General features: G+C 46.8%; 1 protein-coding gene across 2 annotated transcripts in view; it reads right to left on the minus strand.

Moving 5' to 3' along the window:
• LOC144752268 (uncharacterized) overlaps positions 1-26063 on the minus strand; it is a 211721-nt gene that overhangs the window by 34573 nt on the left and 151085 nt on the right. For both annotated transcript variants that reach the window (XM_078640280.1, XM_078640279.1), the window contains one exon: positions 20536-20766. In XM_078640280.1, the coding sequence (XP_078496406.1) occupies positions 20536-20766 (231 nt within the window). The remainder of the gene's footprint in view (positions 1-20535; positions 20767-26063) is intronic.

Raw genomic sequence — 26063 nt, forward strand, 5'->3', positions numbered from 1 at the left:
CACTTGCTAGAGCACTCGCAAGAACACTTGCTAGAGCACTTGCTAGAGCACTCGCTAGAACAGTTGCTAGAGCACTCGCTAGAACACTTGCTAGAGCACCTATTAGATCACTTGCTAGAGCACTCCCTAAAACACTTATTAGAGCACTCGCTAGAACACTTGCTAGAGCACTAGCTAGAACACTTGCTAGAGCACCTATTAGATCACTTGCTAGAGCACTCCCTAAAACACTTGCTAGAGCACTTGCTAGAGCACTCGCTAGAACACTCGCTAGAGCACTTGCTAGAGCACTCGCTAGAACACTTGCTAGAGCACTCGCTAGAGCACTTGCTAGAGAACTCGCTAGAACACTTGCTAGAACACTTGCTAGAGCAATCGCTTGAACACTTGCTAGAGCACTGCTAGAGCACTGCTAGAACACTTGCTAGATCACTTGCTAGGGCACTCGCTAGAACACTTGCTAGAGCACTCGCTAGAACACTTGCTGGAGCACTCGCTAGAACATTTGCTAGAACATTTGCTAGAGCACTCGCTAGAACACTGCTAGAACACTTGCTAGAGCACTCGCTACAACACTTGCTAGATCACTTGCTAGAGCACTCGCTAGAACACTTGCTAGAGCACTCGCTAGAAAACTTGCTAGAGCACCTATTAGATCACTTGCTAGAGCACACCCTAAAACACTTGCTAGAGCACTCGCTAGAACACTTGCTAGAGCACTCGCTAGAACACTTGCTAGAGCACTCGATAGAACACTTGCTAGAACACTTGCTAGAGCACCTATTAGATCACTTGCTAGAGCACGCCCTAAAAAACTTGCTAGAGCACTCGCTAGAACACTTGCTAGAGCACTTGCTAGAACACTTGCTAGAGCACCTATTAGATCACTTGCTAGAGCACTCGCTAGAACACTTGCTAGAGCACTGCTAGAGCACTCGCTAGAACACTTGCTAGAGCACCTATTAGATCACTCGCTAGAGCACTCGCTAGAACACTTGCTAGAACACTTGCTAGAGCACCTATTAGATCACTCGCTAGAGCACTCGCTAGAACACTTGCTAGAGCACTCGCTTGAACAGTTGCTAGAGCACCTATTAGATCACTTGCTAGAGCACTGCTAGAGCACTGCTAGAACAGTTGCTAGAGAACTCGCTAGAACAGTTGCTAGAGCACTCGCTAGAACAGTTGCTAGAGCACTCGCTAGAACAGTTGCTAGAGCACCTATTAGATCACTTGCAAGAGCACTCGCTAGAACACTTGCTAGAGCACTCGCTAGAGCACTCGCTAGAACACTTGCTAGAGCACTTGCTAGAGCACTTATTAGAACACTTGCTAGAGCACTCGCTAGTACACTTGCTAGAGCACTCGCTAGAACACTTGCTAGAGTACTCGATAGAACACTTGCTAGAACACTTTCTAGAGCACCTATTAGATCACTTGCTAGAGCACGCCCTAAAAAACTTGCTAGAGCACTCGCTAGAACACTTGCTAGAGCACTCGCTAGAACACTTGCTAGAGCACTGCTAAAGCACTCGCTAGAACACTTGCTAGAGCACTCGCTAGAACACTTGCTAGAGCACCTATTAGATCACTTGCTAGAGCACTCGCTAGAACACTTGCTAAAGCACTTGCTAGAGCACTCGCTAGAACACTTGCTAGAGCACTCGCTAGAACACTTGCTAGAGCACTCGCTAGAGCAGTGCTAGAGCACTTGCTAGAGCAGTCCTAGAGCACTTGCTAGAACACTTACCAGAGCACTCGCTAGAACACTTGCTAGAGCACTCGCTAGAGCACTCGCTAGAACACTTACAAGAACACTTGCTAGAACACTTGCTAGAGCACTCGCTAGAACAGTTGCTAGAACACTTGCTAGAGCACTTGCTAGAACATTTGATAGAGCACTCGCTAAAGCACTCGCTAGAACACTTGCAAGAATACTCGCTAGAACAGTTGCTAGAGCACTCGCTAGAACAGTTGCTAGAACACTTGCTAGAGCACTTACTAGAACACTTGCTAGAGCACTCCCTAAAACACTTGCCAGAGCACTCGCTAGAACACTTGCTAGAGCACTTGCTAGAGCACTCGCTACAACACTTGCTAGAGCACTCGCTAGAACACTTGCTAGAGCACTCGCAAGAACACTTGCTAGAGCACTTGCTAGAGCACTCGCTAGAACAGTTGCTAGAGCACTCGCTAGAACACTTGCTAGAGCACCTATTAGATCACTTGCTAGAGCACTCCCTAAAACACTTATTAGAGCACTCGCTAGAACACTTGCTAGAGCACTAGATAGAACACTTGCTAGAGCACCTATTAGATCACTTGCTAGAGCACTCCCTAAAACACTTGCTAGAGCACTTGCTAGAGCACTCGCTAGAACACTTGCTAGAGCACTTGCTAGAGCACTCACTAGAACACTTGCTAGAGCACTCGCTAGAACACTTGCTAGAACACTTGCTAGAGCAATCGCTCGAACACTTGCTAGAGCACTGCTAGAGCACTGCTAGAACACTTGCTAGATCACTTGCTAGGGCACTCGCTAGAACACTTGCTAGAGCACTCGCTAGAACACTTGCTGGAGCACTCGCTAGAACATTTGCTAGAACACTTGCTAGAGCACTCGCTAGAACACTGCTAGAACACTTGCTAGAGCACTCGCTAGAACACTTGCTAGATCACTTGCTAGAGCACTCGCTAGAACACTTGCTAGAGCACTCGCTAGAACACTTGCTAGAGCACCTATTAGATCACTTGCTAGAGCACGCCCTAAAACACTTGCTAGAGCACTCGCTAGAACACTTGCTAGAGCACTCGCTAAAACACTTGCTAGAGCACTGCTAGAGCACTCGCTAGAACACTTGCTAGAGCACTCGCTAGAACACTTGCTAGAGCACCTATTAGATCACTTGCTAGAGCACTTGCTAGAGCAGTGCTAGAGCACTTGCTAGAGCAGTGCTAGAGCACTTGCTAGAACACTTTCTAGAGCACTCGCTAGAACACTTACAAGAACAGTTGCTAGAACACTTGCTAGAGCACTCGCTAGAACAGTTGCTAGAACACTTGCTAGAGCACTTGCTAGAACACTTGCTAGAGCACTGCTAGAGCACTCGCTAGAACACTTACAAGAACACTTGCTAGAACACTTGCTAGAGCACTCGCTAGAACAGTTGCTAGAACACTTGCTAGAGCACTTGCTAGAACACTTACAAGAACACTTGCTAGAACACTTGCTAGAGCACTCGCTAGAACAGTTGCTAGAACACTCGCTAGAGCACTCGCTAGAACACTTACAAGAACACTTGCTAGAACACTTGCTAGAGCACTCGCTAGAACAGTTGCTAGAACACTCGCTAGAGCACTCGCTAGAACACTTACAAGAACACTTGCTAGAACACTTGCTAGAGCACTCGCTAGAACAGTTGCTAGAACACTCGCTAGAGCACTCGCTAGAACACTTACAAGAACACTTGCTAGAACACTTGCTAGAGCACTCGCTAGAACAGTTGCTAGAACACTCGCTAGAGCACTCGCTAGAACACTTACAAGAACACTTGCTAGAACACTTTCTAGAGCACTCGCTAGAACAGTTGCTAGAACACTCGCTAGAGCACTCGCTAGAGCACTCGCTAGAACACTTACAAGAACACTTGCTAGAACACTTGCTAGAGCACTCGCTAGAACAGTTGCTAGAACACTTGCTAGAGCACTTGCTAGAACACTTGCTAGAGCACTGCTAGAGCACTCGCTAAAACACTTGCTAGAGCACTCACTAGAACACTTGCTAGAGCACTCGCTAGAACACTTGCAAGAACACTTGCTAGAGCAATCGCTAGAACACTTGCTAGAGCACTGCTAGAGCATTTGCTAGAGCACTCGCTAGAACACTTGCTAGAGCACTCGCTGGAACACTTGCTGGAGCACTCGCTAGAACATTTGCTAGAACACTTGCTAGAACACTCGCTAGAACACTGCTAGAACACTTGCTAGAGCACTCGCTAGAACACTTGCTAGATCACTTGCTAGAGCACTCGCTGGAACACTTGCTAGAGCACTCGCTAGAACACTTGCTAGAGCACCTATTAGATCACTTGCTAGAGCACGGCCTAAAACACTTGCTAGAGCACTCGCTAGAACACTTGCTAGAGCACTCAATAGAACACTTGCTAGAGCACTCGCTAGAACACTTGCTAGAGCACTCGATAGAACACTTGCTAGAACACTTGCTAGAGCACCTATTAGATCACTTGCTGGAGCACGCCCTAAAAAACTTGCTAGAGCACTCGCTAGAACACTTGCTAGAGCACTCGCTAGAACACTTGCTAGAGCACTGCTAGAGCACTCGCTAGAACACTTGCTAGAGCACTCGCTAGAACACTTGCTAGAGCACCTATTAGATCACTTGCTAGAGCACTCGCTAGAACACTTGCTAAAGCACTCGCTAGAACACTTGCTAGAGCACTCGCTAGAACACTTGCTAGAGCACTCGCTAAAGCACTTGCTAGAGCACTCGCTAGAACACTTGCTAGAGCACTCACTAGAACACTTGCTAGAGCACTCGCTAGAGCAGTGCTAGAGCACTTGCTAGAGCAGTCCTAGAGCACTTGCTAGAGCACCTATTAGATCACTTGCTAAAGCACTCGCTAGATCACTTGTTAGAGCACTCGCTAGAACACTTGCTAGAGCACTCGCTAGAACACTTGCTAGAGCACTCGCTAGAGCAGTGCTAGAGCACTTGCTAGAGCAGCCCTAGAGCACTTGCTAGAACACTTACCAGAGCACTTGCTAGAACACTTGCTAGAGCACTCGCTATAACACTTGCTAGAGCACTTGCTAGAGCACTCGCTAGAACACTTACAAGAACACTTGCTAGAACAGTTGCTAGAGCACTCGCTAGAACAGTTGCTAGAACACTTGCTAGAGCACTTGCTAGAACATTTGCTAGAGCACTCGCTAGAGAACTCGCTAGAACACTTGCAAGAACACTCGCTAGAACAGTTGCTAGAGCACTCGCTAGAACAGTTGCTAGAACACTTGCTAGAGCACTTAATAGAACACTTGCTAGAGTCTCGCTATAGCACTCGCTAGAACACTTGCAAGAACACTTGCTAGAACAGTTGCTAGAATACTTGCTAGAGCACTTGCTAGAACACTTGCTAGAGCACTCGCTAGAGCACTCGCTAGAACACTTGCAAGAACACTTGCTAGAGCAATCGCTAGAACACTCACTAGAACACTTGCTAGAACACTTGCTAGAGCACTCGCTAGAGCACTCGCTAGAGCACTCACTAGAACACTTGCTAGAGCACTGCTAGAACACTTGCAAGAACACTTGCTAGAGCACTTGCTAGAACACTTGCTAGAGCACTCGCTAGAGCATTTGCTAGAGCACTCGCTAGAACACTTGCTAGAGCACTGCTAGAACACTTGCAAGAACACTTGCTAGAGCACTTGCTAGAACACTTGCTAGAGCACTGCTAGAACACTTGCAAGACCACTTGCTAGAGCACTTGCTAGAGCACTTGCTAGAACACTTGCAAGAACACTTGCTAGAGCACTTGCTAGAACACTTGCTAGAACACTTGCAAGAACACTTGCTAGAGCATTTGCTAGAACACTCGCTAGAACACTTGCTAGAGCACTTGCAAGAACACTCGCTAGAACACTTGCTAGAGCACTTGCAAGAACACTCGCTAGAACACTTGCTAGAGCACTCGCTAGAACACTTGCTAGAGCACTCGCTAGAATACTTGCTAGAACACTTGCAAGAACACTCGCTAGAACACTTGCTAGAGCACTCACTAGAACACTTGCTAGAGCACTCGCTAGAACACTTGCTAGAACACTTGCAAGAACACTTGCTAGAATACTTGCTAGAGCACTCGCTAGAACACTTGCTAGAACACTTGCAAGAACACTTGCTAGAGCACTCCCTAGAACACTTGCTAGAGCACTTGCTAGAACACTTAGTAGAGCACTCGCTAGAACAGTTGCTATAGCACTGGCTAGATCACTTGCTAGATCACTCGCTAGAACACTTGCTAGAGCACTCGCTAGAACAGTTACTAGAGCACTTATTAGATCACTTGCAAGAGCACTCGCTAGAACACTTGCTAGAGCACTCGCTAGAACACTTGCTAGAGCACTCGCTAGAAGAGTTGCTAGAGCACTGGCTAGATCACTTGCTAGATCACTCGCTAGAACACTTGCTAGAGCACCTATTAGATCACTTGCAAGAGCACTCGCTAGACCACTTGCTAGAGCACTCGCTAGAACACTTGCTAGAGCACTCGCTAGAACACTTGCTAGAGCACTCGCTAGAACACTTGCTAGAACACTTGCAAGAACACTTGCTAGAGCTCTTGCTAGAACACTTGCTAGAGCACTTGCTAGAACACTTAGTAGAGCACTCGCTAGAACACTTGCTAGAACACTTGCAAGAAGACTTGCTAGAGCACTTGCTAGAACACTTGCTAGAGCACTCGCTAGAACAGTTGCTAGAACACTTGCTAGAGCACTTGCTAGAACATTTGCTAGAGCACTCGCTGGAGCACTCGCTAGAACACTTGCAAGAACACTCGCTAGAACAGTTGCTAGAGCACTCGCTAGAACAGTTGCTAGAACACTTGCTAGAGCACTTACTAGAACACTTGCTAGAGTCTCGCTATAGCACTCGCTAGAACACTTGCAAGAACACTTGCTAGAACAGTTGCTAGAATACTTGCTAGAGCACTTGCTAGAGCACTCGCTAGAGCACTCACTAGAACACTTGCTAGAGCACTGCTAGAACACTTGCAAGAACACTTGCTAGAGCACTTGCTAGAACACTTGCTAGAGCACTCGCTAGAGCATTTGCTAGAGCACTCGCTAGAACACTTGCTAGAGCACTGCTAGAACACTTGCAAGAACACTTGCTAGAGCACTTGCTAGAACACTTGCTAGAGCACTGCTAGAACACTTGCAAGACTACTTGCTAGAGCACTTGCTAGAGCACTTGCTAGAACACTTGCAAGAACACTTGCTAGAGCACTTGCTAGAACACTTGCTAGAACACTTGCAAGAACACTTGCTAGAGCATTTGCTAGAACACTCGCTAGAACACTTGCTAGAGCACTTGCAAGAACACTCGCTAGAACACTTGCTAGAGCACTTGCAAGAACACTCGCTAGAACACTTGCTAGAGCACTCGCTAGAACACTTGCTAGAGCACTCGCTAGAACACTTGCTAGAACACTTGCAAGAACACTCGCTAGAACACTTGCTAGAGCACTCACTAGAACACTTGCTAGAGCACTCGCTAGAACACTTGCTAGAACACTTGCAAGAACACTCGCTAGAATACTTGCTAGAGCACTCGCTAGAACACTTGCTAGAACACTTGCAAGAACACTTGCTAGAGCACTCCCTAGAACACTTGCTAGAGCACTTGCTAGAACACTTAGTAGAGCACTCGCTAGAACAGTTGCTATAGCACTGGCTAGATCACTTGCTAGATCACTCGCTAGAACACTTGCTAGAGCACTCGCTAGAACAGTTGCTAGAGCACTTATTAGATCACTTGCAAGAGCACTCGCTAGAACACTTGCTAGAGCACTCGCTAGAACACTTGCTAGAGCACTCGCTAGAAGAGTTGCTAGAGCACTGGCTAGATCACTTGCTAGATCACTCGCTAGAACACTTGCTAGAGCACCTATTAGATCACTTGCAAGAGCACTCGCTAGAACACTTGCTAGAGCACTCGCTAGAACACTTGCTAGAGCACTCGCTAGAACACTTGCTAGAGCACTCGCTAGAACACTTGCTAGAACACTTGCAAGAACACTTGCTAGAGCTCTTGCTAGAACACTTGCTAGAGCACTTGCTAGAACACTTAGTAGAGCACTCGCTAGAACACTTGCTAGAACACTTGCAAGAAGACTTGCTAGAGCACTTGCTAGAACACTTGCTAGAGCACTCGCTAGAACAGTTGCTAGAACAGTTGCTAGAGCACCTATTAGATCACTTGCTAGAGCACTGCTAGAGCACCTATTAGATCACTTGCTAGAACACTCGCTAGAACACTTGCTAGAGCACTCGCTTGAACAGTTGCTAGAGCACCTATTAGATCACTTGCTAGAGCACTGCTAGAGCACTGCTAGAACAGTTGCTAGAGAACTCGCTAGAACAGTTGCTAGAGCACTCGCTAGAACAGTTGCTAGAGCACTCGCTAGAACAGTTGCTAGAGCACCTATTAGATCACTTGCAAGAGCACTCGCTAGAACACTTGCTAGAGCACTCGCTAGAGCACTCGCTAGAACACTTGCTAGAGCACTTGCTAGAGCACCTATTAGATCACTTGCTAGAGCACTGCTAGAGCACTGCTAGAACAGTTGCTAGAGAACTCGCTAGAACAGTTGCTAGAGCACTCACTAGAACAGTTGCTAGAGCACTCGCTAGAACAGTTGCTAGAGCACCTATTAGATCACTTGCAAGAGCACTCGCTAGAACACTTGCTAGAGCACTCGCTAGAGCACTCGCTAGAACACTTGCTAGAGCACTTGCTAGAGCACTTATTAGAACACTTGCTAGAGCACTCGCTACAACAGTTGCTAGAGCACTCGCTGGAACACTTGCTAGAGCACCTATTAGATCACTTGCAAGAGCACTCGCTAGAACACTTGCTAGAGCACTGCTAGAACACTTGCAAGAACACTTGCTAGAGCACTTGCTAGAACACTTGCTAGAGCACTGCTAGAACACTTGCAAGAACACTTGCTAGAGCACTTGCTAGAGCACTTGCTAGAACACTTGCAAGAACACTTGCTAGAGCACTTGCTAGAACACTTGCTAGAACACTTGCAAGAACACTTGCTAGAGCATTTGCTAGAACACATGCTAGAGCACTTGCAAGAACACTCGCTAGAACACTTGCTAGAACACTTGCAAGAATACTCGCTAGAACACTTGCTAGAGCACTCGCTAGAACACTTGCTAGAGCACTCGCTAGAACACTTGCTAGAACACTTGCAAGAACACTCGCTAGAACACTTGCTAGAGCACTCGCTAGAACACTTGCTAGAGCACTCGCTAGAACACTTGCTAGAACACTTGCAAGAACACTCGCTAGAATACTTGCTAGAGCACTCGCTAGAACACTTGCTAGAACACTTGCAAGAACACTTGCTAGAGCACTTGCTAGAACACTTGCTAGAGCACTTGCTAGAACACTTAGTAGAGCACTCGCTAGAACAGTTGCTATAGCACTGGCTAGATCACTTGCTAGATCACTCGCTAGAACACTTGCTAGAGCACTCGCTAGAACAGTTGCTAGAGCACTTATTAGATCACTTGCAAGAGCACTCACTAGAACACTTGCTAGAGCACTCGCTAGAACACTTGCTAGAGCACTCGCTAGAACACTTGCTAGAGCACTCGCTAGAACAGTTGCTAGAGCACTGGCTAGATCACTTGCTAGATCACTCGCTAGAACACTTGCTAGAGCACCTATTAGATCACTTGCAAGAGCACTCGCTAGAACACTTGCTAGAGCACTCGCTAGAACACTTGCTAGAGCACTCGTTAGAACAGTTGCTAGAGCACTGGCTAGATCACTTGCTAGATCACTCGCTAGAACACTTGCTAGAGCACCTATTAGATCACTTGCAAGAGCACTCACTAGAACACTTGCTAGAGCACTCGCTAGAACACTTGCTAGAGCACTCGCTAGAACACTTGCTAGAGCACTCGCTAGAACACTTGCTAGAACACTTGCAAGAACACTTGCTAGAGCTCTTGCTAGAACACTTGCTAGAGCACTTGCTAGAACACTTAGTAGAGCACTCGCTAGAACAGTTGCTATAGCACTGGCTAGATCACTTGCTAGATCACTCGCTAGAACACTTGCTAGAGCACTCGCTAGAACAGTTGCTAGAGCACTTATTAGATCACTTGTAAGAGCACTCGCTAGAACACTTGCTAGAGCACTCGCTAGAACACTTGCTAGAGCACTCGCTAGAACAGTTGCTAGAGCACTGGCTAGATCACTTGCTAGATCACTCGCTAGAACACTTGCTAGAGCACCTATTAGATCACTTGCAAGAGCACTCGCTAGAACACTTGCTAGAGCACTCGCTAGAACACTTGCTAGAGCACTCGCTAGAACACTTGCTAGAGCACTCGCTAGAACACTTGCTAGAACACTTGCAAGAACACTTGCTAGAGCTCTTGCTAGAACACTTGCTAGAGCACTTGCTAGAACACTTAGTAGAGCACTCGCTAGAACAGTTGCTATAGCACTGGCTAGATCACTTTTACTAGATCACTCGCTAGAACACTTGCTAGAGCACTCGTTAGAACACTTGCTAGAGCACTCGCTAGAACACTTGCTAGAACACTTGCAAGAAGACTTGCTAGAGCACTTGCTAGAACACTTGCTAGAGCACTCGCTAGAACAGTTGCTAGAACAGTTGCTAGAGCACCTATTAGATCACTTGCTAGAGCACTGCTAGAGCACCTATTAGATCACTTGCTAGAACACTCGCTAGAACACTTGCTAGAGCACTCGCTTGAACAGTTGCTAGAGCACCTATTAGATCACTTGCTAGAGCACTGCTAGAGCACTGCTAGAACAGTTGCTAGAGAACTCGCTAGAACAGTTGCTAGAGCACTCGCTAGAACAGTTGCTAGAGCACTCGCTAGAACAGTTGCTAGAGCACCTATTAGATCACTTGCAAGAGCACTCGCTAGAACACTTGCTAGAGCACTCGCTAGAGCACTCGCTAGAACACTTGCTAGAGCACTTGCTAGAGCACCTATTAGATCACTTGCTAGAGCACTGCTAGAGCACTGCTAGAACAGTTGCTAGAGATCTCGCTAGAACAATTGCTAGAGCACTCGCTAGAACAGTTGCTAGAGCACTCGCTAGAACAGTTGCTAGAGCACCTATTAGATCACTTGCAAGAGCACTCGCTAGAACACTTGCTAGAGCACTCGCTAGAGCACTCGCTAGAACACTTGCTAGAGCACTTGCTAGAGCACTTATTAGAACACTTGCTAGAGCACTCGCTACAACAGTTGCTAGAGCACACGCTGGAACACTTGCTAGAGCACCTATTAGATCACTTGCAAGAGCACTCACTAGAACACTTGCTAGAGCACTGCTAGAACACTTGCAGGAACACTTGCTAGAGCACTTGCTAGAACACTTGCTAGAGCACTGCTAGAACACTTGCAAGAACACTTGCTAGAGCACTTGCTAGAGCACTTGCTAGAACACTTGCACAAACACTTGCTAGAGCACTTGCTAGAACACTTGCTAGAACACTTGCAAGAACACTTGCTAGAGCATTTGCTATAACACATGCTAGAGCACTTGCAAGAACACTCGCTAGAACACTTGCTAGAACACTTGCAAGAACACTCGCTAGAACACTTGCTAGAGCACTCGCTAGAACACTTGCTAGAGCACTCGCTAGAACACTTGCTAGAACACTTGCAGGAACACTCGCTAGAACACTTGCTAGAGCACTCGCTAGAACACTTGCTAGAGCACTCGCTAGAACACTTGCTAGAACACTTGCAAGAACACTCGCTAGAATACTTGCTAGAGCACTCGCTAGAACACTTGCTAGAACACTTGCAAGAACACTTGCTAGAGCACTTGCTAGAACACTTGCTAGAGCACTTGCTAGAACACTTAGTAGAGCACTCGCTAGAACAGTTGCTATAGCACTGGCTAGATCACTTGCTAGATCACTCGCTAGAACACTTGCTAGAGCACTCGCTAGAACAGTTGCTAGAGCACTTATTAGATCACTTGCAAGAGCACTCGCTAGAACACTTGCTAGAGCACTCGCTAGAACACTGTCTAGAGCACTCGCTAGAACAGTTGCTAGAGCACTGGCTAGATCACTTGCTAGATCACTCGCTAGAACACTTGCTAGAGCACCTATTAGATCACTTGCAAGAGCACTCGCTAGAACACTTGCTAGAGCACTCGCTAGAACACTTGCTAGAGCACTCGCTAGAACACTTGCTAGAGCACTCGCTAGAACACTTGCTAGAACACTTGCAAGAACACTTGCTAGAGCTCTTGCTAGAACACTTGCTAGAGCACTTGCTAGAACACTTAGTAGAGCACTCGCTAGAACAGTTGCTATAGCACTGGCTAGATCACTTGCTAGATCACTCGCTAGAACACTTGCTAGAGCACTCGCTAGAACAGTTGCTAGAGCACTTATTATATCACTTGCAAGAGCACTCGCTAGAACATTTGCTAGAGCACTCGTTAGAACACTTGCTAGAGCACTCGCTAGAAGACTTGCTAGAACACTTGCAAGAAGACTTGCTAGAGTACTTGCTGGAACACTTGCTAGAGCACTCGCTAGAACAGTTGCTAGAACAGTTGCTAGAGCACCTATTAGATCACTTGCTAGAGCACTGCTAGAGCACCTATTAGATCACTTGCTAGAACACTCGCTAGAACACTTGCTAGAGCACTCGCTTGAACAGTTGCTAGAGCACCTATTAGATCACTTGCTAGAGCACTGCTAGAGCACTGCTAGAACAGTTGCTAGAGAACTCGCTAGAACAGTTGCTAGAGCACTCGCTAGAACAGTTGCTAGAGCACCTATTAGATCACTTGCAAGAGCACTCGCTAGAACACTTGCTAGAGCACTCGCTAGAGCACTCGCTAGAACACTTGCTAGAGCACTTGCTAGAGCACTTATTAGAACACTTGCTAGAGCACTCGCTAGAACACTTGCTAGAGCACTCGCTAGAACACTTGCTAGAGCACTCGCTAGAACACTTGCTAGAGCACTCGCTAGAGCAGTCCTAGAGCACTTGCTAGAGCAGTCCTAGAGCACCTATTAGATCACTTGCTAGAGCACTCGCTAGATCACTTGTTAGAGCACTCGCTAGAACACTTGCTAGAGCACTCGCTAGAACACTTGCTAGAGCACTCGCTAGAGCAGTGCTAGAGCACTTGCTAGAGCAGTCCTAGAGCACTTGCTAGAACACTTACCAGAGCACTCGCTAGAACACTTGCTAGAGCACTCGCTAGAACACTTGCTAGAGCACTTGCTAGAGCACTTGCTAGAACACTTACAAGAACACTTGCTAGAACACTTGCTAGAGCACTCGCTAGAACAGTTGCTAGAACACTTGCTAGAGCACTTGCTAGAACATTTGCTAGAGCACTCGCTAAAGCACTCGCTAGAACACTTGCAAGAACACTCGCTAGAACAGTTGCTAGAGCACTCGCTAGAACAGTTGCTAGAACACTTGCTAGAGCACTTACTAGAACACTTGCTAGAGTCTCGCTAGAGCACTCGCTAGAACACTTGCAAGAACACTTGCTAGAACAGTTGCTAGAACACTTGCTTGAGCACTTGCTAGCACACTTGCTAGAGCACTCGCTAGAGCACTCGCTAGAACACTTGCAAGAACACTTGCTAGAGCACTCGCTAGAACACTCACTAGAACACTTGCTAGAACACTTGCTAGAGCACTCGCTAGAGCACTCGCTAGAGCACTCACTAGAACACTTGCTAGAGCACTGCTAGAACACTTGCAAGAACACTTGCTAGAGCACTTGCTAGAACACTTGCTAGAGCACTCGCTAGAGCATTTGCTAGAGCACTCGCTAGAACACTTGCTAGAGCACTCGCTAGAACACTTGCTAGAACACTTGCAAGAAGACTTGCTAGAGCACTTGCTAGAACACTTGCTAGAGCACTCGCTAGAACAGTTGCTAGAACAGTTGCTAGAGCACCTATTAGATCACTTGCTAGAGCACTGCTAGAGCACCTGTTAGATCACTTGCTAGAACACTCGCTAGAACACTTGCTAGAGCACTCGCTTGAACAGTTGCTAGAGCACCTATTAGATCACTTGCTAGAGCACTGCTAGAGCACTGCTAGAACAGTTGCTAGAGAACTCGCTAGAACAGTTGCTAGAGCACTCGCTAGAACAGTTGCTAGAGCACTCGCTAGAACAGTTGCTAGAGCACCTATTAGATCACTTGCAAGAGCACTCGCTAGAACACTTGCTAGAGCACTCGCTAGAGCACTCGCTAGAACACTTGCTAGAGCACTTGCTAGAGCACCTATTAGATCACTTGCTAGAGCACTGCTAGAGCACTGCTAGAACAGTTGCTAGAGAACTCCCTAGAACTGTTGCTAGAGCACTCGCTAGAACAGTTGCTAGAGCACTCGCTAGAACAGTTGCTAGAGCACCTATTAGATCACTTGCAAGAGCACTCGCTAGAACACTTGCTAGAGCACTCGCTAGAGCACTCGCTAGAACACTTGCTAGAGCACTTGCTAGAGCACTTATTAGAACACTTGCTAGAGCACTCGCTACAACAGTTGCTAGAGCACTCGCTGGAACACTTGCTAGAGCACCTATTAGATCACTTGCAAGAGCACTCGCTAGAACACTTGCTAGAGCACTGCTAGAACACTTGCAAGAACACTTGCTAGAGCACTTGCTAGAACACTTGCTAGAGCACTGCTAGAACACTTGCAAGAACACTTGCTAGAGCACTTGCTAGAGCACTTGCTAGAACACTTGCAAGAACACTTGCTAGAGCACTTGCTAGAACACTTGCTAGAACACTTGCAAGAACACTTGCTAGAGCATTTGCTAGAACACATGCTAGAGCACTTGCAAGAACACTCGCAAGAACACTCGCTAGAACACTTGCTAGAACACTTGCAAGAACACTCGCTAGAACACTTGCTAGAGCACTCGCTAGAACACTTGCTAGAGCACTCGCTAGAACACTTGCTAGAACACTTGCAAGAACACTCGCTAGAACACTTGCTAGAGCACTCGCTAGAACACTTGCTAGAGCACTCGCTAGAACACTTGCTAGAACACTTGCAAGAACACTCGCTAGAATAATTGCTAGAGCACTCGCTAGAACACTTGCTAGAACACTTGCAAGAACACTTGCTAGAGCACTTGCTAGAACACTTGCTAGAGCACTTGCTAGAACACTTAGTAGAGCACTCGCTAGAACAGTTGCTATAGCACTGGCTAGATCACTTGCTAGATCACTCGCTAGAACACTTGCTAGAGCACTCGCTAGAACAGTTGCTAGAGCACTTATTAGATCACTTGCAAGAGCACTCGCTAGAACACTTGCTAGAGCACTCGCTAGAACACTTGCTAGAGCACTCGCTAGAACAGTTGCTAGAGCACTGGCTAGATCACTTGCTAGATCACTCGCTAGAACACTTGCTAGAGCACCTATTGGATTACTTGCAAGAGCACTCGCTAGAACACTTGCTAGAGCACTCGCTAGAACACTTGCTAGAGCACTCGCTAGAACACTTGCTAGAGCACTCGCTAGAACACTTGCTAGAACACTTGCAAGAACACTTGCTAGAGCTCTTGCTAGAACACTTACTAGAGCACTTGCTAGAACACTTAGTAGAGCACTCGCTAGAACAGTTGCTATAGCACTGGCTAGATCACTTGCTAGATCACTCGCTAGAACACTTGCTAGAGCACTCGCTAGAACAGTTGCTAGAGCACTTATTATATCACTTGCAAGAGCACTCGCTAGAACATTTGCTAGAGCACTCGTTAGAACACTTGCTAGAGCACTCGCTAGAACACTTGCTAGAACACTTGCAAGAAGACTTGCTAGAGTACTTGCTAGAACACTTGCTAGAGCACTCGCTAGAACAGTTGCTAGAACAGTTGCTAGAGCACCTATTAGATCATTTGCTAGAGCACTGCTAGAGCACCTATTAGATCACTTGCTAGAACACTCGCTAGAACACTTGCTAGAGCACTCGCTTGAACAGATGCTAGAGCACCTATTAGATCACTTGCTAGAGCACTGCTAGAGCACTGCTAGAACAGTTGCTAGAGAACTCGCTAGAACAGTTGCTAGAGCACTCGCTAGAACAGTTGCTAGAGCACCTATTAGATCACTTGCAAGAGCACTCGCTAGAACACTTGCTAGAGCACTCGCTAGAGCACTCGCTAGAACACTTGCTAGAGCAATTGCTAGAGCACTTATTAGAACACTTGCTAGAGCACTCGCTAGAACACTTGCTAGAGCACTCGCTAGAGCAGTGCTAGAGCACTTGCTAGAGCAGTCCTAGAGCACTTGCTAGAGCACCTATTAGATCACTTGCTAGAGCACTCGCTAGATCACTTGTTAGAGCACTCGCTAGAACACTTGCTAGAGCACTCGCTAGAACACTTGCTAGAGCACTCGCTAGAGCAGTGCTAGAGCACTTGCTAGAGCAGTCCTAGAGCACTTGCTAGAACACTTACCAGAGCACTCGCTAGAACACTTGCTAGAGCACTCGCTAGAACACTTGCTAGAGCACTTGCTAGAGCACTCGCTAGAACACTTACAAGAACACTTGCTAGAACACTTGCTAGAGCACTCGCTAGAACAGTTGCTAGAACACTTGCTAGAGCACTTGCTAGAACATTTGCTAGAGCACTCGCTAGAGCACTCGCTAGAACACTTGCAAGAACACTCGCTAGAACAGTTGCTAGAGCACTCGCTAGAACAGTTGCTAGAACACTTGCTAGAGCACTTACTAGAACACTTGCTAGAGTCTCGCTAGAGCACTCGCTAGAACACTTGCAAGAACACTTGCTAGAACAGTTGCTAGAACACTTGCTTGAGCACTTGCTAGAACACTTGCTAGATCACTCGCTAGAGCACTCGCTAGAACACTTGCAAGAACACTTGCTAGAGCACTCGCTAGAACACTCACTAGAACACTTGCTAGAACACTTGCTAGAGCACTCGCTAGAGCACTCGCTAGAGCACTCACTAGAACACTTGCTAGAGCACTGCTAGAACACTTGCAAGAACACTTGCTAGAGCACTTGCTAGAACACTTGCTAGAGCACTCGCTAGAGCATTTGCTAGAGTACTCACTAGAACACTTGCTAGAGCACTGCTAGAACACTTGCAAGAACACTTGCTAGAGCACTTGCTAGAACACTTGCTAGAACACTTGCTAGAACACTTGCAAGAACACTTGCTAGAGCATTTGCTAGAACACTCGCTAGAACACTTGCTAGAGCACTTGCAAGAACACTTGCTAGAACACTCGCTAGAACACTTGCTAGAGCACTCGCTAGAACACTTGCTAGAGCACTCGCTAGAACACTTGCTAGAACACTTGCAAGAACACTCGCTAGAACACTTGCTAGAGCACTCGCTAGAACACTTGCTAGAGCACTCGCTAGAACACTTGCTAGAACACTTGCAAGAACACTCGCTAGAATACTTGCTAGAGCACTCGCTAGAATACTTGCTAGAACACTTGCAAGAACACTTGCTAGAGCACTTGCTAGAACACTTGCTAGAGCACTTGCTAGAACACTTAGTAGAGCACTCGCTAGAACAGTTGCTATAGCACTGGCTAGATCACTTGCTAGATCACTCGCTAGAACACTTGCTAGAGCACTCGCTAGAACACTTGCTAGAGCACTTATTAGATCACTTGCAAGAGCACTCGCTAGAACACTTGTTAGAGCACTCGCTAGAACACTTGCTAGAGCACTCGCTAGAACAGTTGCTAGAGCACTGGCTGGATCACTTGCTAGATCACTCGCTAGAACAGTTGCTAGAGCACCTATTAGATCACTTGCAGGAGCACTCGCTAGAACACTTGCTAGAGCACTCGCTAGAACACTTGCTAGAGCACTCGCTAGAACACTTGCTAGAGCACTCGCTAGAACACTTGCTAGAACACTTGCAAGAACACTTGCTAGAGCTCTTGCTAGAACACTTGCTAGAGCACTTGCTAGAACACTTAGTAGAGCACTCGCTAGAACAGTTGCTATAGCACTGGCTAGATCACTTGCTAGATCACTCGCTAGAACACTTGCTAGAGCACTCGTTAGAACACTTGCTAGAGCACTCGCTTGAACACTTGCTAGAACACTTGCAAGAAGACTTGCTAGAGCACTTGCTAGAACACTTGCTAGAGCACTCGCTAGAACAGTTGCTAGAACAGTTGCTAGAGCACCTATTAGATCACTTGCTAGAGCACTGCTAGAGCACCTATTAGATCACTTGCTAGAACAATCGCTAGAACACTTGCTAGAGCACTCGCTTGAACAGTTGCTAGAGCACCTATTAGATCACTTGCTAGAGCACTGCTAGAGCACTGCTAGAACAGTTGCTAGAGAACTCGCTAGAACAGTTGCTAGAGCACTCGCTAGAACAGTTGCTAGAGCACTCGCTAGAACAGTTGCTAGAGCACCTATTAGATCACTTGCAAGAGCACTCGCTAGAACACTTGCTAGAGCACTCGCTAGAGCACTCGCTAGAACACTTGCTAGAGCACTTGCTAGAGCACCTATTAGATCACTTGCTAGAGCACTGCTAGAGCACTGCTAGAACAGTTGCTAGAGAACTCGCTAGAACAGTTGCTAGAGCACTCGCTAGAACAGTTGCTAGAGCTCTCGCTAGAACAGTTGCTAGAGCACCTATTAGATCACTTGCAAGAGCACTCGCTAGAACACTTGCTAGAGCACTCGCTAGAGCACTCGCTAGAACACTTGCTAGAGCACTTGCTAGAGCACTTATTAGAACACTTGCTAGAGCACTCGCTAGAACAGTTGCTAGAGCACTCGCTAGAACACTTGCTAGAGCACCTATTAGATCACTTGCAAGTGTACTCGCTAGAACACTTGCCAGAGCACTGCTAGAACACTTGCAAGAACACTTGCTAGAGCACTTGCTAGAACACCATCTAGAGCACTGCTAGAACACTTGCAAGAACACTTGCTAGAGCACTTGCTAGAGCACTTGCTAGAACACTTGCAAGAACACTTGCTAGAGCACTTGCTAGAACACTTGCTAGAACACTTGCAAGAACACTTGCTAGAGCATTTGCTAGAACACTCGCTAGAGCACTTGCAAGAACACTCGCTAGAACACTTGCTAGAACACTTGCAAGAACACTCGCTAGAACACTTGCTAGAGCACTCGCTAGAACACTTGCTAGAGCACTCGCTAGAACACTTGCTAGAACACTTGCAAGAACACTCGCTAGAACACTTGCTAGAGCACTCGCTAGAACACTTGCTAGAGCACTCGCTAGAACACTTGCTAGAACACTTGCAAGAACACTCACTAGAATACTTGCTAGAGCACTCGCTAGAACCCTTGCTAGAACACTTGCAAGAACACTTGCTAGAGCACTTGCTAGAACACTTGCTAGAGCACTTGCTAGAACACTTAGTAGAGCACTCGCTAGAACAGTTGCTATAGCACTGGCTAGATCACTTGCTAGATCACTCGCTAGAACACTTGCTAGAGCACTCGCTAGAACAGTTGCTAGAGCACTTATTAGATCACTTGCAAGAGCACTCGTTAGAACACTTGCTAGAGCACTCGCTAGAACACTTGCTAGAGCACTCGCTAGAACAGTTGCTAGAGCACTGGCTAGATCACTTGCTAGATCACTCGCTAGAACACTTGCTAGAGCACCTATTAGATCACTTGCAAGAGCACTCGCTAGAACACTTGCTAGAGCACTCGTTAGAACACTTGCTAGAGCACTCGCTAGAACCCTTGCTAGAGCACTCGCTAGAACACTTGCTAGAACACTTGCAAGAACACTTGCTAGAGCTCTTGCTAGAACACTTGCTAGAGCACTTGCTAGAACACTTAGTAGAGCACTCGCTAGAACAGTTGCTATAGCACTGGCTAGATCACTTGCTAGATCACTCGCTAGAACACTTGCTAGAGCACTCGCTAGAACAGTTGCTAGAGCACTTATTAGATCACTTGCAAGAGCACTCGCTAGAACATTTGCTAGAGCACTCGTTAGAACACTTGCTAGAGCACTCGCTAGAACACTTGCTAGAACACTTGCAAGAATACTTGCTAGAGCACTTGCTAGAACACTTGCTAGAGCACTCGCTAGAACAGTTGCTAGAACAGTTGCTAGAGCACCTATTAGATCACTTGCTAGAGCACTGCTAGAGCACCTATTAGATCACTTGCTAGAACACTCGCTAGAACACTTGCTAGAGCACTCGCTTGAACAGTTGCTAGAGCACCTATTAGATCACTTGCTAGAGCACTGCTAGAGCACTGCTAGAACAGTTGCTAGAGAACTCGCTAGAACAGTTGCTAGAGCACTCGCTAGAACAGTTGCTAGAGCACTCGCTAGAACAGTTGCTAGAGCACCTATTAGATCACTTGCAAGAGCACTCGCTAGAACACTTGCTAGAGCACTCGCTAGAGCACTCGCTAGAACACTTGCTAGAGCACTTGCTAGAGCACTTATTAGAACACTTGCTAGAGCACTCGATAGAACAGTTGCTAAAGCACTCGCCAGAATACTTGCTAGAGCATTACTAGAGCACTCGCTAGAACACTTGCTAGAGCACTTATTAGAACACTTGCTAGAGCACTCGCTAGAGCACTTGCTAGAGCACTCGCTAGAGCACTTGCTAGAGCACTTGCTAGAACACTTGCCAGAGCACTTGTTTGCACTGCGTACAAGACCTACGCTTGGCACTGGATGGCCATCATTTACCATCAGAGGTCCTCACCTTCAGCAAGTGGACAGAGGACTGCTTGCACATCTCCTCCTTCTCTGCGATGAGTTGGGTCAAGGAGTCATTCTGCCGAGTCAATGTAGCGATGCTCTCTTCCAGCTTCTTGACCGTCGCCTTCTCTTCCTCCTGGAGTTGACTGAGAAAGAGCTGCATCTGCTCCTCTAGGAAGTTGTGCATCTCTTCAAACTCAGACGCAATCTTTTGCCTTTCTCGTTCCACGGTCGCCTTTGATGAGATACAGAAATAGAAGAAAGCCATCAACCCGAGCCCATTCAGATTATTCAATACAACAGACCTGAGTTGTTATCACACTCTCATTAGAGATCCAAGTTATTTCCTGTGGGTGGATTCCAAAGAGTTTGAGGGGGAACTGTAAAAACTCCAGAGGGGTGAGCAAACCATAACTCATGTGTTAAAGGCAACCCTTATAGCCTTTTCCCTGATATGACTGATGACATAGACAAAACCGCTTGTGATATCACATGTCACCTTAAACTTTACAATACTGATGACATCAGTATGGGTTCAGTATCATTTCATTATCTAGATATGTTTTGTTTTTCTAATGATGTTCTTATATTTTTACTGGCATAGCCATTGTGTTGTAAAAGAAACTTTGTATTTGGTGTGTGGAATATGACTTGCAAGGCAAGCATGATTTATAATTGTCTTAGCCAAAGAATCTGGCAAATTTCATGGGATTTTTTATTCATCAGGGCTTGCCCACTCCTGCATCAGTTTAGGAATGAGCTAAAGAGACACCTCTTGAAGGACACTTCATCACGATGAAGTTCTTCCAACTGTGGCTCCAGGTTCCCCTCTAGTGACCCGTTGACCTGTTGTTTGTTTTAGTAAAGGCTCTTTTGAGGATTGCATCACCTAATGTGCTGGATTTGCAGTTTCATGGCCATGAGACTCAGCCACAAACTTGAATGAGTACCCTCTTCGCTAAACCCTCGGTCCGCTCACCTTTTTTTGAGTAAGGTAAACTGTTGGTTTTCTGACGGCGCTGCCCCTACTGGTTTCATCATCAGTAGGAGTAGGTACCCTCATAGTAAGGGAATCAGGCCGCCCGCCCTAGATTTTTGCCTTTTTTCTGTCCATCACAAACAAAATGACCTCTGCAGCCTGAGAGAAAACTCACAGGGTGTGGCGGCTATTAGATTTCTGCTTTTAACAAAAATCTAAAAAATGGTGCACACATTTCAAAAACATGGCAGATGTGCACCAAACGTCTTGGACCTTCACAGGAACTGCCAGCATGGAATAAATTACTGCAGGGCTGGCAGTGATGTCTAGCTATGGCAGGTGGGAGTCAAGCCAGGGGGAGTGAGGTTATGGCCGCTTCCACCATAATGGATGGCTGCCTTCATCAGACCCATCCTTAAGCCTTGATTTTACGAGATCTTTCAGTCAGCTTAACCCTATCAGCTACTAGATCCTCTCCAACTGCCCTGTGGAGATCTCCATCGGAGGCACAGTGCTCAGCTGGAGTTTTCTATCTTGCCTGATCTTGTTCAGATGGTGCATCCTGGATCATTTACTTCTGCTTCTGCATCTATTCCCTTGAGGTGTCCCTCAACGTTCTTCTTCCACCCCTCTTTTCTTCAATTAATACCTGCTTCCTTTTGCTCCAGTGCATTTTCTAAGTGCTAGGTGTCGCTTACAGCTTTAGTTGTCAGATATTGAAAGACATATTGGGCCTGATCCGCAAATGTAATCTTACACTTTTGTGTAAGTTTATGATTATTTGCTATTTATAAAGAGATGTAAGAACCCTCTCACCAGGAACACTTACTTCAAGACTACACTCTCCTCGAATACCCTCTACTGGATTACCTCGTCCATGGCAACACTCTCCTGGAGAATGAACTCTCTGAGAACACTTACTTCAAGGCTACTCTCTCCTGGAACAACCTCTTCCAGACACTCACTTCAAACCACTCTCTCCTGGAATGCTCATTTCTAAAACACAATCTTCCAGAACATTTACTCCAGGACTACTCTCTCCTGGAATACACTGTGCTGGAACACTAATTCAAAGGCTACTCTCCCCTAGAACAACTTATTGGAATACTAACTCCGCGGCTACTCTCCCCTGGAACACTCACTCCTGAGAAACGCTCTTCTAGTGCACTCACTCCAATAGCACTCACGCCTGAAACATTCAGTCACAAACCCCCTCTCCTGGAAAACGTACTCTAAGGCCACACCCTCAAGGAACACTCACTTATTGAATACCCTCTACCAGGACACTCACTCCAAAAACAACTGTTCCGGTGTACTCACTCCTCGAACACCCTCTCCTGGAACATTCACTCCAATAGCACGCTCCCCTGGAACATTCAACCCCAGAACACCCTCTCCTTCAACACACACTACAAAGTACTCTCTTCTGGACATTCAGTGCCAGAACTCTACTCTGCTGGAATACTTAGTCCAAAACCACATTCTCCTGAATCAACCCCTACTGGACCACTCACTCCAAGAACACACTCTTCTGGAGAATGCAGACCTGGAACACCCTCCCCTCGAACCATCCTTCTAAGAGCAAGCTCCCCTGGAACATTCAGCCCCAGAACACGCTCTTCTAGAACCCTCACTTCAGGACCTCCCTCTCAAGGTAAACTCTGTTCTGGAACACTCACTTCAGGTCCACCCTATCCTGTAACATCCTCCTGTAAAGACTCACTACAAGACCACTCTCTCCTGGAACACCCAGTCTTGGGCCATTCACTCTAGTAGCAGTGTGCCCTAGAACATTCAGTCCCGCAGCACCCTCTCCTAGAACACACAATGCAAGAGTACTCACTTCTGGAATATTCAGTCCCAGAACATGCTCTCCCAGAACACTCACTTCGAGTCCACCCTTTCCTGGAGCATTCACTCAAATAGCACAGTACCCTGGAACATTCAGTCCCATTGCCCCCTCTCATGGAACACTCCCTCCTGGTTTACCCTCCCCCAGAACACTTACTCCAAGGCTACACTCTCCTGGAACACTCACTCCTGGTTTACCCTCCCCAGAACACTTACCACAAGGCTACACTCTCCTGGAACACTCACTCCTGGTTTACCCTCCCCAGAACACTTACTGCAAGGCTACACTCTCCTGGAACACTCACTCCTGGAACAACTTCTTCTGAAACACTTACTCCAAGGCAACTCTCTCCTGGATCAGGCAATCCCTGAATACCCGCCACTGAAACACACACTCTAAAACCATCCTCTCCTGGAACACTCAATCCTGGAACAGCGCCTCCTTCCGCATGTGGCCTGCACCTCCCTGAGCTGCTTTGGCTTTGATGAATTGGTCAAACACTTGGCTGAATCAAATGTCCTAATTTGGAGGCCGTGGATATTATATGGATTCACCTCCCACTGACCTCTGGTGTCTGATGTGTGATGTAAGTCATGTTTAGTGCCACATGTGATCAGGCTGCTTGTAGCATCATTTCACTGGGATGCAGAAGAGACACCAGTGATGCACAGTTGTGTCTAAGGGTCTTACTAAAACCACCACACATGTCTTTTGAGGGGTGCGGTGTGTGGTGCTGTGAGGGGGGTGAGGTGGTCTCCTCAGGGGTTGCACGGTGTTCTCTTACAGGAGGATTGAGTGTGACCTGAACACAAGGTCACCTGCAGACTCACACCTTATTTAGACGAACTGTACATCAGCCAGTCTTTGGACATTTCCTGGAGTCTGTAATCATGTTTCTCATCTCATTCTTGTGAATAGAAAGTGTTTACTCTGGGAGTCCAGACACTGGGGACACAGGCCACAAACAGTGCGGACTCAGAAGACTGTTACACGCCTTTGTGCAGCATACATACCTGCGTTCAGACACACATACCTGCATTCAGACACACATGCCTGTGTTCAGACACACATACCTGCATTCAGACACACATACCTGCATTCAGACACACATACCTGCATTCAGACACACATGCCTGTGTTCAGACACACATACCTGCGTTCAGACACACATACCTGCATTCAGACACACATGCCTGTGTTAAGACACACATACCTGCATTCAGACACACATACCTGCATTCAGACACATATACCTGCATTCAGACACACATGCCTGTGTTCAGACACACATACCTGCATTCAGACACACATACCTGCATTCAGACACACATACCTGCATTCAGACACACATGCCTGTGTTCAGACACACATACCTGTGTTCAGACACACATACCTGTGTTCAGACACACATGCCTGCATTCTGACACACATACTTGTGTTCAGACACACATGCCTGCATTCAGACACACATGCCTGTGTTCAGACACACATACCTGCATTCAGACACACATGCCTGTGTTCAGACACACATACCTGCGTTCAGACACACATACCTGTGTTCAGACACACATGCCTGCATTCTGACACACATACCTGTGTTCAGACACACATGCCTGCATTCAGACACACATGCCTGTGTTCAGACACACATACCTGCGTTCAGACACACATACCTGCATTCAGACACACATACCTGCGTTCAGACACACATACCTGCATTCAGACACACTTGCCTGCGTTCAGACATACATACCTGCATTCAGACACACATGCCTGCGTTCAGACACACATACCTGCATTCAGACATACATACCTGCATTCAGACACACATGCCTGCATTCAGACACACATGCCTGCGTTCAGACACACATACCTGCATTCAGACATACATACCTGCATTCAGACACACATGCCTGCGTTCAGACACACATGCCTGCGTTCAGACACACATACCTGCATTCAGATGCACATACCTGCGTTCAGACACACATACATGCATTCAGACATACATACATGCATTCAGACATTCACACCTACATTCAGACATACACATCTGTATTAAGACATGCATAACGGCATTCAGACACACATTCCTACATTCAGACACACATACCTGCTTTAATACAAATATACATGCATTAACATACATACATGTATTCCGACACAAATACCTGCATTCAGACACATATACCTGCATTTAGATATACATACCTGCATTCAGACACACATACCTGCATTCAGACACACATGCCTGTGTTCAGACACACATACCTGCGTTCAGACACACATACCTGCATTCAGACACACATGCCTGTGTTCAGACACACATACCTGCATTCAGACACACATACCTGCATTCAGACACACATACCTGCATTCAGACACACATGCCTGTGTTCAGCCACACATACCTGCATTCAGACACACATACCTGCATTCAGACACACATGCCTGTGTTCAGACACACATACCTGCGTTCAGACACACATACCTGTGTTCAGACACACATGCCTGCATTCTGACACACATACCTGTGTTCAGACACACATGCCTGCATTCAGACACACATGCCTGTGTTCAGACACACATACCTGCATTCAGACACACATGCCTGTGTTCAGACACACATACCTGCGTTCAGACACACATACCTGTGTTCAGACACACATGCCTGCATTCTGACACACATACCTGTGTTCAG

This window comes from Lissotriton helveticus, chromosome 4_2, assembly GCF_964261635.1.
Source record: "Lissotriton helveticus chromosome 4_2, aLisHel1.1, whole genome shotgun sequence".
Classification (NCBI taxonomy): domain Eukaryota; kingdom Metazoa; phylum Chordata; class Amphibia; order Caudata; family Salamandridae; genus Lissotriton; species Lissotriton helveticus.